This window comes from Mesocricetus auratus, unplaced genomic scaffold (genome assembly GCF_017639785.1).
Source record: "Mesocricetus auratus isolate SY011 unplaced genomic scaffold, BCM_Maur_2.0 Super-Scaffold_100003, whole genome shotgun sequence".
In the NCBI taxonomy this organism is placed as follows: Eukaryota; Metazoa; Chordata; class Mammalia; order Rodentia; family Cricetidae; genus Mesocricetus; species Mesocricetus auratus.
Window position 1 is genome coordinate 92,092,882 of NW_024429188.1, and position 15,556 is coordinate 92,108,437.

General features: G+C 39.5%; 1 protein-coding gene across 7 annotated transcripts in view; it reads left to right on the forward strand.

Annotated features, from left to right (window-relative positions):
- Gria3 (glutamate ionotropic receptor AMPA type subunit 3) overlaps positions 1–15,556 on the forward strand; it is a 271,976-nt gene that overhangs the window by 159,842 nt on the left and 96,578 nt on the right. For all 7 annotated transcript variants that reach the window (XR_005876856.1, XM_021231035.2, XM_013118241.3 and 4 more), the window contains one exon: positions 3,474–3,527. Coding sequence is in view for 6 of the 7 variants with exons in the window: in XM_021231035.2 (XP_021086694.1) it covers positions 3,474–3,527 (54 nt within the window). In the remaining variant the exon portion in view is untranslated. The remainder of the gene's footprint in view (positions 1–3,473; positions 3,528–15,556) is intronic.

Genomic DNA, 15,556 nt, shown 5'->3' on the forward strand with positions numbered 1-15,556 from the left:
TGTTAAATCAGAGTTAAGAAGGCACTGAAAGAAAGGATGAAGAATTAATTATGGGCTTCAGTGACACCTAACTGCTCCTATCTTTAGATAACTTTCCCATCTCCTCCAACTCAAGGCTAACTCTAGAAAGGGTGATGGGAGAGAACTACCTTCCAATAAGTCAATTTGTTCTGTGCACACCATCTGGGCACGGACCAAAGCAGTTATTCTAACAGTTTCAAGTTTCCCTGGAGCTGAAAATACAATGTCTTGATGAACAACCCCTCTCTATATGGAAGTAATGTGGCATATTTCATTATTCACATCTAAAATACGTTTTGAGATATTCTCCAGCTTGATCAGAGGAACCTTGCTAGAAAAGCAAGTTGCTGAATTGTGTCTTTAGTTCATGGAGGCTCTGAAAGTTGAGACCACAGTCAAGCAGTGAGTACATGACCAAATCTAACCTCTGCATTGTCTTCCAGGCCTCTTCTGATGACACTACCATTGTCTCTTTTTCCTTCTTGCCTTCTTCCTTATGGGGAAAAGCTTCACCTCCCCTAAAACAGACTTCCTTATTTTTCTTTGAGTTTGTCACATATCCTTAGGAATATTGCTCATTTTTCTTGAAGAATTCAAAACCCTGTAGTTTTATTATGTTGAGGGTTGTCAGTGAATTAAAAATTCAACAAATGCATGGTCCCAACTTGCCACCAAAAGTTAACAAATGTCTCCAGCAAGGATGTTTCTCACAAGCAGACACTGAAGCATGCATCCCAGAAGACACCTAACAGCTTATTTTGTGTCATGGCAGCATGAGAAATCACCCCTCAAGACATTCATTAACCTTTCTTTTCCTTCATAAATAATCAGTCTGAAATGTGGTTCATATTTTACATTAATTGAAAACATCTCTCTTGTGCTCTCTCATTCTCTTCCCCTCCCCCCTCTCTGTCACACACACACACACACACACAAACACACACACACACACGCACACACAAATAAATTACTTGAGTTCTTATAATAACAGCAAAATAAACATGATACTCTACTCAAAGGTACCATTCCATTTCTATGGGCCAACCTAAATCTGTATCCTCCATGGGACCTTTCCTTTCTGTCTCATGTCTTACATGTCTTGTATTCCTCCTCTACAAAAAATATCATCATCATTTAGCATTACTAAAATGATTGGAAATTGAAAATATAGTAAGCCAAAATGCAGATATTATCCTTATCCTATCTCAAACCCTAGCTCAGCCTAATCTACTTTAAACAAACTCAGAGCATGTAGATTAGCCTCTAATCAGATGATAAAATATAACACAAAGTCCATTTTATAAGAAACTGCTGAATGGTTCGTGTAACCTATTGCGTTCTATACTAAAACTGGGAAGCAGCCAGCCTAGTTCAAGTAGTGTTCTAGAGCTGAGGATAGTGCTAAGCAATAGAGTGAATTGGTGCTAAGCAGTAGAGTGAATTTCTACCATGCACAGGCCTGGCTTCCATCAGCATTCGTTCAGATAAATAATGTACAACCTTTCCAGCGCGTATGAAATGTAGACACCACCATAAAGTTGACAAACTCATGAGGCAAATTGAAACATGACATACAGTCATGCTGAGGGTACTTGTTCTGAAGCAGTCCTCCAACTCTGCTATTTACCAAAAGAGGTAGGTGTATCAGTCCCTTATTTTAAACAGCATAGTATTTGCAAAGATCCTATTAACATCTTTCTATACTCTTTAAGCAACACATATATTACTCATATTAATAATTACTATCACATAAATACTAAATAAATAGTTGCACTGCATTGTTTGAAGGAACAAAGACAAGAAAATAGTCTGCATATGTTCTATTTGAAATTATTTTTTCAGATGTTTTCAATGTGGAACTGTTTAGATGTATGGATGTGGAACCCTCAGATGTGGAGGATTCAACTGCACTGCCAGTATTTCCATGAGAAGAAAGAGCCAGTTTTTAATTCCATATTTACCATTTTCTGACTCTGTGGCCTTGGAGAAACTATTTAAACTTCCTTTGGGCTATGATTCTTCATGTGTAAAATTAAACTTCAAATTTTCTAGGAATTACTCACACATGCAGCATCTAGTACAAAGCAAGCATATTTTAGACATTAAAATAAGGGCAGTTGTGGTAACTATTATTATTGAAGACTTTCATATATACCTCCAGTTTGCTATGTAGACAATTCTGAGGCCTTCACCCATTGTTGTCATATCCCTGACAGCTGTATCCAAAAAGAAACTCACAATAAAGCTAAGTCCTACAGCCTCTACCTTGCATTACTTCCTTCTAAGATTTGTTGCAAACATCATATTTATAGTTTTCCCTTATTTTACTTATCATATTAGCTTCAGGTTGATACCTAACCTGAGTGCACACCAGGTTATTCCTTTAATCTGTGCACTGTCCCCTTCCTTGTTCCCTTTATCTAGGACAGTGCCAGTGTCTCGATGCTTTATAAAATGCTTAATGAACCAAAAACCTTGCTGCACTTTGTTACAAGGAAATAAACATATGCATTTAGAAAAAGAAAAAGACAGCCAGTTCATTTGGTTGGAAAATATTTAGCCCACTGACATAATGAGACAGTGAAGTGTACTTTGTAAACTGAAGGCTAAGTATGTAATAGAGCACTACTGACGAAAATAATGATAATTATGATGACTCTGAGGAAGTGTTTCTCACACTCACTACAGCTGCCATTTGAGACCAGATGATTATGGTTGTGGGGACTGTCTTAAACATGGAAGACATCTAGCAGCATATCTGACTTTATTCACTATATGCTAATAGCAAACTTCCCAGCAATGGCAGCCAAATATGTTGTCTGACATTGCCAAATCTCCCCTGAAGGAAAACACCTCTGAGTATCCTAGGGCATTGCCTTCAGTGTCAAAAGATATACAGATAGCCACACATCATTCATGTTAAGGCAAGAAAAGGAAGGCAAGCATTTAGAGAAGTTTTCAATAAGCAAAACAACCTCAGTTAACCTGAAAATCCCATTAACCCCATTCTTTGAGTGCTCTATTCCCTAAGCTTTCCAGATAACAAAAAATGTACAGTACATTCTATTTTCTAATTTGTATGCTAAGTTCAGCTTATTTTCCATTTCAACAGCTAAGTACAGAAATCCAGTTCATGGGTGAAGGATCATCAGCTCTGCTTTTGCCATCTATTTTAAGTGACAATGGTGCTACTGACCTGGAAGTTTCAAGTGTTTTTATCCCCTTGTTTTGACATTTTCACTTTGATATTGACAACTATTCCTGTTTTATCTGGCTACAAGTGAAATACAACAAAAAAGGAGCCTACTCTGATTAGCAGCAGTTCTACTGTAGTAAAAACAATCACACCACGTTGTTGATCATTTAAAAGTGTTCATTCTAGCCATTCCACTGATTGTATAATTGAAAAATGCCCCTGAATAAGGAATATTTCTCATTTCTTCTTTCTGCAGGTTGTGATCCTGGGGAAACATTCAAGAGGTTATCACTACATGCTTGCTAACCTGGTAAGAACAAAAAATAGTTCTAGTGTCCCTGGGCAATATAGACCATTTAGTTTGTGTCATATATAATCAGCCATAAAGGAAAACCAGGAAGCACCTAATGTGCCTAGAGAAATAAATTCAGTAAATATCCAACCAGCCTATGGTGGCTTTGTATTCTATTTTGCTGTCTTCTTATTTAAAAGATAATTTGAGTCGGGCCTGGTGGAACCAACCTATAATCCCAGCTACTTGGGAGGCTGAGGAATGGTCAGAATTCAAAATTTTCCTGTGCTGCCTAGCAGCTTCAAGGTCATCCTGGTAAACATAGTGAAATCCCATCTGAAAATAAAAACATTCCAAAAATTACCCAGGAAATAGCTCAGTAGTAGAGTACTTGCCTTGGGTAGAAGCAGACATTTCTTTCAATCTCCAACACCATAAATAATAACAATAATGGTAATAGTAATCAGATATAGTTCGTCAATATTCTTAGATTCAATTTGGATGTCAACTGTTTCAATTAGGTTTGAAATGTAAACCAAGAGACAGAGGATACAAGATGGCTCCCAATAAATCCAAGTACACATGCACACCAGTACATGATTTGTGCTGTTATAGACTAACAGCTCTTTTCAAATCAGATACAACGTGATGCACTCACACAAAATACAACCTGGATCTGGATATTCAAACACCTTATGCTTTTAAAATCCATGACATCCAAGAAGCTAGTATTCCATCAAGGCCACCCTTTATCTCTTCTTATTCTAAAAGGACAACTTGTCTAGTGAGTGACAAGATGACTTATAAATTAGAAATGTCTAAGGTAAAGGTATTATATAATACTGTCTCTATGAACTGAAAATGGGATGTTAAATTATCACTATACTACTAAGAATCTATTAAATTATCACAAGTCCAAACCATAGTTTTGTTTCATTAGCACAGCAAAATCATTATCATTACAAAGCTGTTAAACTAAAAGAATATTTGCGCAATGGAAAATGATTACTGTAATCGTGCTCTTAAATTTCTTAAATTAAGGGAAATATCTTGTTTTATTTACAAATGTTTTTAAATGAAAAAAACCACTGCTCAAGCCTCTTTCTTAGAAAGTATCCAGATGCTGCTGACTTCTGATTTAATGTATGTCTTCACTAAGCTGCTCACAGTGAAGCACTTCCATCCATTTTGAGAATGAATCAATAGATTGTTGTAGAAGAAAAAAATCCAGTCCTTAGTTCATATACTCAATTTGGGTTTTTGACAACTGGTATGTAAGTGATGTCTTAAGTCAATGGAGGTTAGACTAGGTTGTGTGGCAGGAAATAATGGATGCTACACCAAGGTACCTGAAACAGTTTTGATGAGTTTTTCAGTTTCTTCCTAACCAATAGTCTGTTTACATTCTTCCATTTTCCTACCTTCATCCCTCTCATTTTATCTTTACCTCAGCCTCCTATGCTCCACAAGGCAGTTATATATACAGCATAATGTTTAAAATGTAAGACTTTATGTATTTACTGACCATGCATGAGGTGAGGTGACTTTAGATAGTGCCCATACCAGTTTTTACTTAATGAAAACTTTTGTCCTTAATAAACATTAGGGAAATACATAATTAGGACATTAAAACCAAAGTTTTTCAGACATTATCTCACATGGAGCTAAAACAGATTTAATAAAAGTGAAATAGTGCTTAATATTCAAGTAAAAAGTAGAATGTGATTTCTTCATATATCTGCAGACACTAGCTATGGTCATGCATAGTTGGTCAAAGTTTGAGAAAGAATACTGAGTTGGGATTTAGAATTTTTTGGTTGACTTGAGTTACCATAGAGACCTCAGTTTCCTTGCTGTGGATGTAGAGATGGAAATAGAGACTTCTCCCATGAGTTAGATGAGACCCTTTGAAATTGACGCTAAAACATAACTAGAAAGGCAAGATATTTCTTGGGAGTGATACCAGTGAAAGACAAGGAAGAGAGACAGTAGAAGGAAGGAAAGACTTCAGATTCCATTATACATCCTGATATCACTGAAGAAAGGAAAGAAGAAGAATCCTCAAGAAGAGCCGCAGACTATGGTGTATCTTTGAGAAAGTCTTGGCCAGGACAATGAAGAACTCCTTTGCAAAGACATCAAATAGCAAGTCATTTCAGCCATTCTTTCATCTACCAGTGGCTTGTAGATGTCAAGGAAGAACACAAATTTCTCTTGAAAGTTAAGGCAGATCTTGATAGCACCTGAAGGTAGAGGCTACCAGCTCACTGGACTCCTTGAGGCAAGTTCTGCTTGAGAAGATACAAGCCCATTTATGTCAGTGATTGTCTTGGTTGGTGTAGACATAAAACGATCCTTCCTCTAAAATTCCAGCTAGATGTCTTTATGCCTAATAACAATCTTTCAAATATGCTTTGCTTTTAATGTTGAGATCCAGAACAGATTCCTCCAAAAAATAGCCTGCAGAGTGATGGAACAGCAAGAGAGAATTGCTATCTAGCATGGTGTTATACTCCTGTAAACACAGCAATTAGGAGGTATAGACAAGAAGATTTCAAGTTCAAGACCATTCTAGGTTTCATAGCGAGACCATGTTGGGGGTACAATGAATAAGGATGCAGCTCAGTTTTACAGTATTTAGCTAATATCCACAAGGGCACAAAGGCACGAGTTTGTTCAATAGAGAAGGGGATAGACAGACAGACACAGAGACATACCAAGAGAGAACAAACCAAGAGCAACAGAAAACTAGAGCAAGCTAGAAATGAATGGTGAGTTGAATCTGGAGCACACTATTCATGATAATGAGACCTTAGGGAAATGCCTCTTTCAAGAACAAGCAAAATCTATTCCTTCAAAAAGAAAATAATGTATAGTATTATGTCAGTGTGAGTCATGAAAACACGAACTCATTCATTGTGCTTTGAGCTGCCACTTCTTCCTCTAGCGACTGACCTTCTTTTCATTTGAACTCAGCCATGTAGTTTCCATAGGTCCCTGCACTCCGTATTACTTGAGTGATAGGTATAGAAACTCCTACTCAAATCTGATGATAATAATGAAACAAATAGTCCCTCTCATGGTTTCCAGAAATTTTAAAGCACATAAAAATACTCCAAACACCTCTAGCAATGACATACACATACAGAGTAAAGAAAAACCATTTAGAAGTCATTTGGATGGTCAAAAAAAGGAAGTGGAACCAAGATGTTTCCTTCCAAGATGAGCCATCTGGCCTTTGAAGATGAGCCAGCTGGGTGAAAACTGAAGATACTTATATACTCGGGGAAACAAAACTCCAGTCAGAGTCTTGGTGTTACAACAGCACAGAAGCACTCTTCTCTTCTACAAATGCAAATCCAAGAACACTCGCCCTGCCTGAGCTTCTTATAGTCACCTGCACCATCACTCCAAGTGTCCTGTTGGATTCTGAGCTCCAAATATCTATGAAAAATTTCTAGGTCCTTTCACACAAACCTCCTTGGAGACTGTCTTCAAAGGAGGAGGTGGGATGATGATCAAAGGGATTAAGACTGGGCTGGTTTAACCCCCAGAAACAGCTGACCAGACAAAGGTTAACTCTAGAATCCCAGGCATCAGCCTGGGAATCCAGCATGGGACTGATCAAGACCCCCTGAATCTGGGTGTCAGTGAGGAGGCCTAGGTAATCTATTGAGCCTTGGGCAGCAGATCAGTACCCATACCAAGTATACACACGGACTTTGGACTCCCATAGAACAATGTGAGGTGCACTCTCACCCTGAACTCTTGGGAAAGGGTCTAGGCCCTGCCCTATATGAAATGACAGACTATGGACACCCCCATGGAGGGCCTCACCCTCCCTGGGGGAATGAGGGGATAACGGGGGGGGGTGGGGGATGCGGGGAGGGCACGGGAGGAGGGGAGGGAAAGGGAGAGGGACCTCGTACTGACTTGTGAAGCAACCTTGTTTCTTATCTAAATTTAAAATGGAAAATAAAAAATATTAATAAAAAAAAAGAAAAAAAAAGAAAAAAAAAAGGAGGAGGTGGGAATCCCATGAATTCATCGACAGAGGCTGTTCACAGGTCAGTGCGTATACTGTAAGTGCAAAACAAGCTGCAAACCAGCTTATCTTGCTAAAATCTCTGTGAGAAACAAAAGCTTCTACCAGGAACACAAATCAGAGAAGTGATCTGGCCAGGCTAGAAGTAGGCATTCCAGTTAAGCAAGTAACTCTCTTACAAATCCCATGTCCTTTGGTGTTGTCTTCTTTTGCTAGAGGTTGTTCTGGAATTAATTGTTTTATCCTTTAGAACAGTGCTGTTACTCTGCTCAAGTCCCTGGGGATAACTAATATGTATGTGACCTGTCAGTTAAGCTGTGTCTCTTTCCCATATGGCAGGGTACTAAGTCAGGACCTTTTACACTGCACTGCCAGGCATATCATGATTTGCTTTTTTCATATAGGTCGACAAGAGTAGCTCAGATACTGTATGTAAAATCCTAGGTTGAGTTTAGGGATTGACATCATGAGTGAGGTAACCCAGACCCAGAAAGATAAACATGATATGTACTCACTGGTAAGTGGACATTAAGTGTAAAAGATAACCGGGCTTTAATCCACAGCCCCAGAGAGGCTAGGCAACAGGGAGGGCCCAGACAAGGAAGCATGGATTTCCCTGGGAAGAGGAAATAGAAGAGATGTCCTGGGTAAATTGGGGGTGAGGGGAACGGAAACATGAGGGTTCAGGTTGGGCAGGTTGGGGGCGGGACAGAGGGGAAGAGTAATGAAAGAGATGTCTTGAGGGGGGGTGGGTATTTTGGGCTTAGGGAGTAACCAAGTGCCAGGGAATTTACCAGGAATACACAAGGATGACTCCAGAAATAGTAGAGAGGTTGCCTGAACTGGCTGTTGCCTATAATCAGATTGGTGACTCCCTAATTGTCATAATAGAACCGCAGATGCAGAGATCCACAGCCAAACACTGGGCTGAGCTCTGGGATTTCTGTTGAAGAGAAGGTGGAGGGACTATATGAACTGGGGTGGTCAAGGTCATCACAAGGACACCCATAGAAACAACTAACCTGGGCTCATAGGAGCTCACAGACTCTGGACAGACAACTAGGGAACTTGCATGGGAGCAAACTAGGCCCTCTGCATGTGTGACAATTGTGAAGCTTGGTCTGTTTGTGGGGCTTCTAGCAGTGGGATCCGGACTTGTCCCTGGCACTTGAACTAGTTGTTGTGAACCTATTCCCCATGCTGGGTTGCCTCACCCAGCTTTGACACTGGGGGAGGAGCTTGGTCCTGCCTCAACTTAGTACTGCCATGCTTTGTTCAAACCAATAGGAGGCCTGGCCCTTTCTGAAAGGAGAGGGAGGGAGAGTGGGTAGGTATAGAGAGGGGGGGGAAGGAGGAGATGAGGGAGGGGAAATTGCGTCTGGATGTAAATTAAATGAAAACATTTAATTAATAAATTTAAAAATTGATATTTAAAAGATTAAGGATTGATGTAAAGGATAGAGGTAATGCGGCATGATGCAAATCAAAGTACTAGCCTATGAGCTAAGAGTCAAGTTTAAGTCCTTAAAATGTGTTTCCTTGCCATGTCTCTGCACCTATTTATTAATTTCTAGATACAGGATAGAGACCAGATCACTATTTCCCATGAACTAGTGTTAAGTAGTACATGACAAAACCTCTTTAGAGCTTATTGGTTTTGAATTTATAATAAATATATGAATATATATTAAAAATAACTATCCCAACAAATCTGTGATTTCGTAGACACCATCTTTTAGAACAAAGAAGAAATAGCTGTTTAAGTCTCAAAAGCATAGTCAATGTAAAAAGAATTAGGCAAATTTTGGCTCAGATACAGATTTAAATAGAAAGATGTGAAGGTGGCATATTTAAGAATAAAATGTTAAAACACGCCAAGGTCACTTCTAGTTATACATTTCCTCCTCTTTAGATGTCACCCAGGTTAACTGTGGAGGAGAGTGTGAATACAGCAACTAGGTAGATGCTATATGCACGTAGGTAGGGGAGCAAAACCACAGACCTGCTGTCCTCAAGGCAGACTGAAGCATTAAAATCAGTCCAGATGGGCAAAAGCCAAGAGGGCTGTGAGTGCCCTTAGCTAACTTCTAAACAGAGATGAGAATCCAAAGAACTAATCAACGTAGCCCAGCCGGTGATACAAGGCAAATTAGGTCCAGGTTGAAATGGCCCAATGGCAGATGTTCAGGACACCCCAGAAATCAAGCCAAATAATCAAAGCACTTGAGGTGCCCAGGGGAAAACATAAGCCATAGCAGGGCACATTGAGTGCTGCATCATTTAACCACTGCTTTAGAACACCTGACAGTTCCCCAGTGTTGGGGACACCTACTGACCCTGCAAGTCGAAAAGAGGGAATGTCAGCTGGCAGTGGTAGAAAATATCAAGGACAGGCAATCAAGCAGGGTATTGTGCAGGGGAGAAAAGGGACAGGTGGCAATGTGTCTTTGACTCCTCCCTGCTGTGCGTGCTATTTTCTTGGAACTTCTTTGATCATCTTAAAAGACCTATGAGTAGAGGCTTCGTGCCTGCCACCTTCTTAAATCTTTTAGAAAAATCAGGAAATGGACTCAGAAACGATACTCAACTTCAACTTGCCCAAAGCAATACAATCTGTTTGTGAAGTGACTTGATCTTCCTGCGCAGTCCACCAGCGCATCTCAGCAAGACAAAAGGTCAGCTTCACAAAGGTCATGTAAGAGTTAGTGCAAAGGTGGATTAGTGGGATGGCTCAGTAGGTGGAGGTACTTGCCACCAAACCCGATAGCCTAAATTCCACCCCCAGGACCCATGGGATAGAGAGAGAAAATAGACTACTAAGGGTTGTCCTTTGACCTGTGTAAATGCAGAGATACAAAAATATGAAGGGCGTGCTATAGATTTTTGAGAATGGCATGGTCAAAGACAAAGGAGCTTTATAAAGAAGAAGAGTAAGCTGAGCATGGTTTGCTGGGCATGTACTCGGAGCACTTAGGAGGTGCATGGGGTAGGACGCTTAGAATGAGACACTGACCGGCTTAAAAAATCAACAAGGAAAACTAAAACAAGGAAAGCTTTGTGAATCTGTTTTAAAGCAGCCCGAAAATGGAATGCATCTAAAAAAGCATACTGCGTCCTGCTATCTCCACCCCAATCCATTCTTGCTCTCCTAATCCTGGTCTCTCATTCCTCTCTTCTATAGCTATAGCTCCCCCTTCCCTTTTTCCTCTTGCCATCTCTTTGCTCTACATCTCCCTTACACATATAATGATAGGAGAGATTTGAAGAGAGATATTAGATGATACCATTTTTTTAATTTTACTAATTCAAAAATCATCCCTCATAAAGTAGAATACAAAAGTATACCCAGGAGGAACCTAGGCTTGAAGAAATGACTGCTTTGCTCACCAAATCTTGGAGTGAGCCTAAAACAGAGAAGAATCTACTTTGTTTCAAGAGAAAGCAAATGAGATTGAGTCAAGCTGCACGGCTTGCCAATACCAACCAGTCCCTTCTGCTCCCTTCCCCTTTCAAGGTCTTCCTGTCCTGTTCTTTGTTTTCCCTTCCTTTGTGCTCCCAATTGTAATGTTCTATATAAAAAGTCAAATGCTCCAAGGCACGTGTTGTGATCTTCTCAGCAGATGGCATGTAAACCGAGAGGTCACTGGGTTGGAGCCTGGTTTTGTAAGCAAGGGAAGTGGACTTGGGGCCTGAGAAGCTGCTACTGGTCCCAAAGTGCCAGGAAACACTGCCACTTCCCTTGAGTAGACAGCCTCTCTGGTAGCTCAGGATTCAGTTTCTTCTTGGAACAGAGATTTAATACAATCAGAATACCAAGAGACAGAGGAATGGGGTATTTGTCTGAAGTCTAAACTCCTATCATTCTGTGGAGGACCACGAACATTAGTCAGCTTAAAGTAGATTACTTTAGATACCCATTCCTCTTCCTCCAAAAAATGCTTCCCCACGCCTCTCTGAATCTCTTACCCTTCCCTCCTTCCTTCGTAAAATTTACAAGAAAGAATCACCACCTAGTCAATATTTTAACAAGATGAGTAGGTAGAATTATATGCTGTCTCTAAAATAGGGCTACTTAGTAGATGTATACACAGGTGTTCCATGATTTTATGGGGTTATATCATAGGTTGAAAATATCATAACCTGATAATGTGTTTAGTAGCCTAAGATACTGAATTTCATAGCTGAGCAACACAGGACACTACAGAGTGTTGTCATTTACTCTGGCAGCTACATGACTCAGTAGAAACAGCTCACAGCCTCTGCCCCGATCACTGCAGTGTCATGCTGCTAGCCACAGAATATATCAAAACTTAAAATCAGTTTGTAATGCTGCATAACAGTTTTACACAATTCAAAAGCAAATAAAAATATTAACTTGGACCATCATCAGGTAGCAACCATCTATTCTTGGACTGTGGTCCTTCGTTCACTTACAAGCAAACTCTGTTGTTGTTTTCATGTGGAAAATGTTAGTAACTGAAACTAGAAACTAGTTTATTAACTTCCCTGCGAGGAAAATTTTACTTCTATTCTGGCCACAGTATCATCCATGATATTAGCTCTTTTTTCCCTTCTCTTTCCTTCTACCCAAATCCCATGCCCCCACCTCTGTTATGTGGGACAGTCAGGTCTTTAAATCTTAGGTAATGCTTTCTTCAGAGCTCATCTTTGGGCTGCCCAGCAGGACCAAAGTCTATTTACTTAGCAAAGTCTACCTTTTACTGAAGAAGTAGACGTTGTAAACAGCAACTCATTGTGTCTGTGAAGTACTGAGTAGAGTCAGTACTCAACCTGTGCTTATTCTTTCTTCCCTTCTGCTTGTTTTATTTCTGTTTTGTCCATTTTCTTCTTATGTCAAAATGTCAGTGCTTCAGTACATGTTTTTTAATAAAGAGAACTTCTTAACTACTTATAAAGACGAACCCATTATCACTAAATCTTAATAGACCAATAAAAGTGCAACAAAATAAATTAGTTAAAAGTACAATAGTCAAATGTAGATGCAGCAAATGTAAGTCTTATATATTACTATCATGTTCAGTAGACATGAGCCAAGTCAAATAACTACAAAGATTGATGGTAATTACTGTTTCCTCCCTCCTATCATCTGTCTGGTAACATTCAACAGTCAATGAAACACCACTAGTCTACACACATTTGGGGTAGTAAACCCTAAACGTACACACAGTCTCTTTTTATTTTTATTTCATTCTTAGTGTATATGGGTGGGGTGGGAAGAGCACACATATGGAGGTCAAGGACAACTTGTGGAAGTTGATTCTCTCTTACTATCATGTGGGCTCCAGATATTGAATTCAGATCATCAGACTGGATGGCAAGTGCCTTTACCCACTGAGGCAACTCGCCAGCCCCTAGGAATTTATATGTATGTATGTATGTATGTATGTATGTATGTATGTATGTATGTAAAATTTTAGTGCCCCAAACTGAATTCACTCCACTACAAAGAAGACAGAACACCATGTCCTCAAGAAACTTATAATCATATTGATGAGAGCAGTCTTGCCTAGCTGTGGAAACTGTCATGGAGAGAGACAAAGAATGAAGAGAAGCACAATGTAAGAAATCAGGACTGCAGGCTGGACCAACAGCCTCCAAAACAATACAGAGAAACCCTGTCTCGTAAAACCAAAAAAAGAAAAAAGAAAAAAAAAAAGAAATCAGGACTGCATGTACTGTAGTCAGAGAAAATTTTGAAGAAATCTTATTTTAAGAGATGCTCTAAAGGGTGAGAAAGATCCATTTACCTGAGAAATCAGGAAAAGGCCATTAAACAGAACATCACATGCCAAGATTCTGATCGCCATGTTTTCCCTGAATTGTCAAAATGCAATTTTATCTAGACCAGAGCAAGGCTTTACTAGGCAGGCTAAAGAGCAATAGAAAATCATTGATACGTTTCAAGCAGGAGACGGACATGATCTGATTTATGCCTCAAAAATCATCAGAGACAAGTGGATGAATTTTAGAATAAATCAATCATACCTCAGTAAAGCTGCTAAAAACAAAATGAAAGATATCAGAGGCTATTTCTTCACAAGTAGCAGTTATAAATTCACAATTACTTTTACATCCTAACAAATAGCTCCAAATAGACTGAAGTCCCATTGGGGAGGTGATCAAGTATATGCTTCAATATTCTAACCACTTAGAAGATGTCAAAATATATTTGGTGATTGAATTAGAGAAAAACTAGTAAAAACCTCAAGTAACCTCTAATCAAGTGCTAATTGGTATGGTGTAATCTTTCCCTCTTGACTTTAACCCCACCCCTACCCCACCCCCACCCCACCCATACCCCACCCCCACCCTACCCCCACCCCATCCCTGTTAGAGAATGGATCTGGTTTCCAGAAAAAGACTTGTCTGTCATTAGGAACCTGGTAACGTAAGCCACCACAATTACTTTGCATTTTTGTGTTGAAGCATCACCCTGATGAACAATTCAAATAGCACTAAAGGTAGATACAGCCTTCATGCAAATGATAAGACAGATTGTTGGTTGTCCTTGGCAGCCTTCCAAGCCCACATTCTACTGCTTTTCTTGTCCCTCCAGCAGGTCACTTTCCCATTTCTCACCCATGATCTATTATCAACTTAGTAAAAGGCACCTAACACACCTTGTGCTTGTTTTCTTCTATTACAAAATGCACCATAAGGACAATTGTACGTGCAAGAAATATTGAAAATAAATACTCTAAACGTAAGCCTCAAGTGAGTTTATTTCCGGGTCGAAGTCATCCACACTACCTGAAGGAAAATGATTTACTTACGTGGAGATCAGATAATACCAAAGTCATCTGGAACTTTGAATCATCAAATTTTGGATAGCCTTCATTGAATGCTAATTGTTCAAACACCAAATTTGTAAATAATGGGCTTAGAGAATTAGCCAGGAACTGTTTACAGGACCTTGAATAAATACCTTAGGCATAAATTCATGGCTCATCTTATACAGCCGTGCTCAGATATGAGCAACAGTGTTCTGGATCAGAAAGATGCAATGTGATAGAAAGGTGATCCTGATGATGAAACCTAGCATAGCATACAAATCTAAATGAGTTTCTTCACTGCTCATGTTTCAGGCAATATTTCCATCATTACAGAGGCAAATAGCCAGATGCAGATATTTAATACTTAGAAAAGGAGAAAAGAATTTTAACTCACCCTGTATATGAGCAGTAGGATTCCTTTCAACCTATCTCTCTGCTTTCCCTCATGTCTTCTAATTGCTTCCCTGTGCAAAGTTCACTAAGACAACCAAAGGAAAAGATACCACTATGGCAATTAGGCAAGTAGCACTGATTTTGATATTTAGTGTAAACCCACAAAAGTAATTGAGTATCTAATCATGAGTTGTAATTGTTAAAATCCCCATGAAATAATAAAATGGGCTTAACAGAAATTCCACTTAGTACAACAGGGACCTTGGGATCTTAGAGTAACTTAGCAATGACATTGTAGAGTGAGCTTACAAATGTACTTATTGTACAGAAGGGAATGTGATAATAAAGAAGACAAAGGTCCATAAGCAGTCATCAAAATGTACAAGCGCCCAAGAAATCATTAGAGAAAGAGGAGAAGAAAATAAAAAGGAACACAATTTTGATAGAAAATACAGCCAAAACTGATATAGAGCTTTCTTAGTCATTATGTTGCAAATTGAAAATGTTGGTAAAGACGTAGAGAAAGGATAATTCTTTTACATATTTTTACAGCCTTATCCCAGTTCTTCCTCCTTCCTCTCTTCCTACTCCCTCCACCTTCCCCTCATCTCACTCCACATCTGCTCCTCAGAGAGGGTGAGGCCTCCCATGGGGAGTCAATGAAGTCTATCCCATCACTACATTAAGACAGGATCAGGGCCCTTCCCCCTGTGTCTAGTATGAGCGTGGTATCTCTCCATAGGAAATGGGCTCCAAAAAGCCAGTGCATTCATTAGAAATAGGTCCTGGTCCCACTGCCAGTGGCTCCACAAACT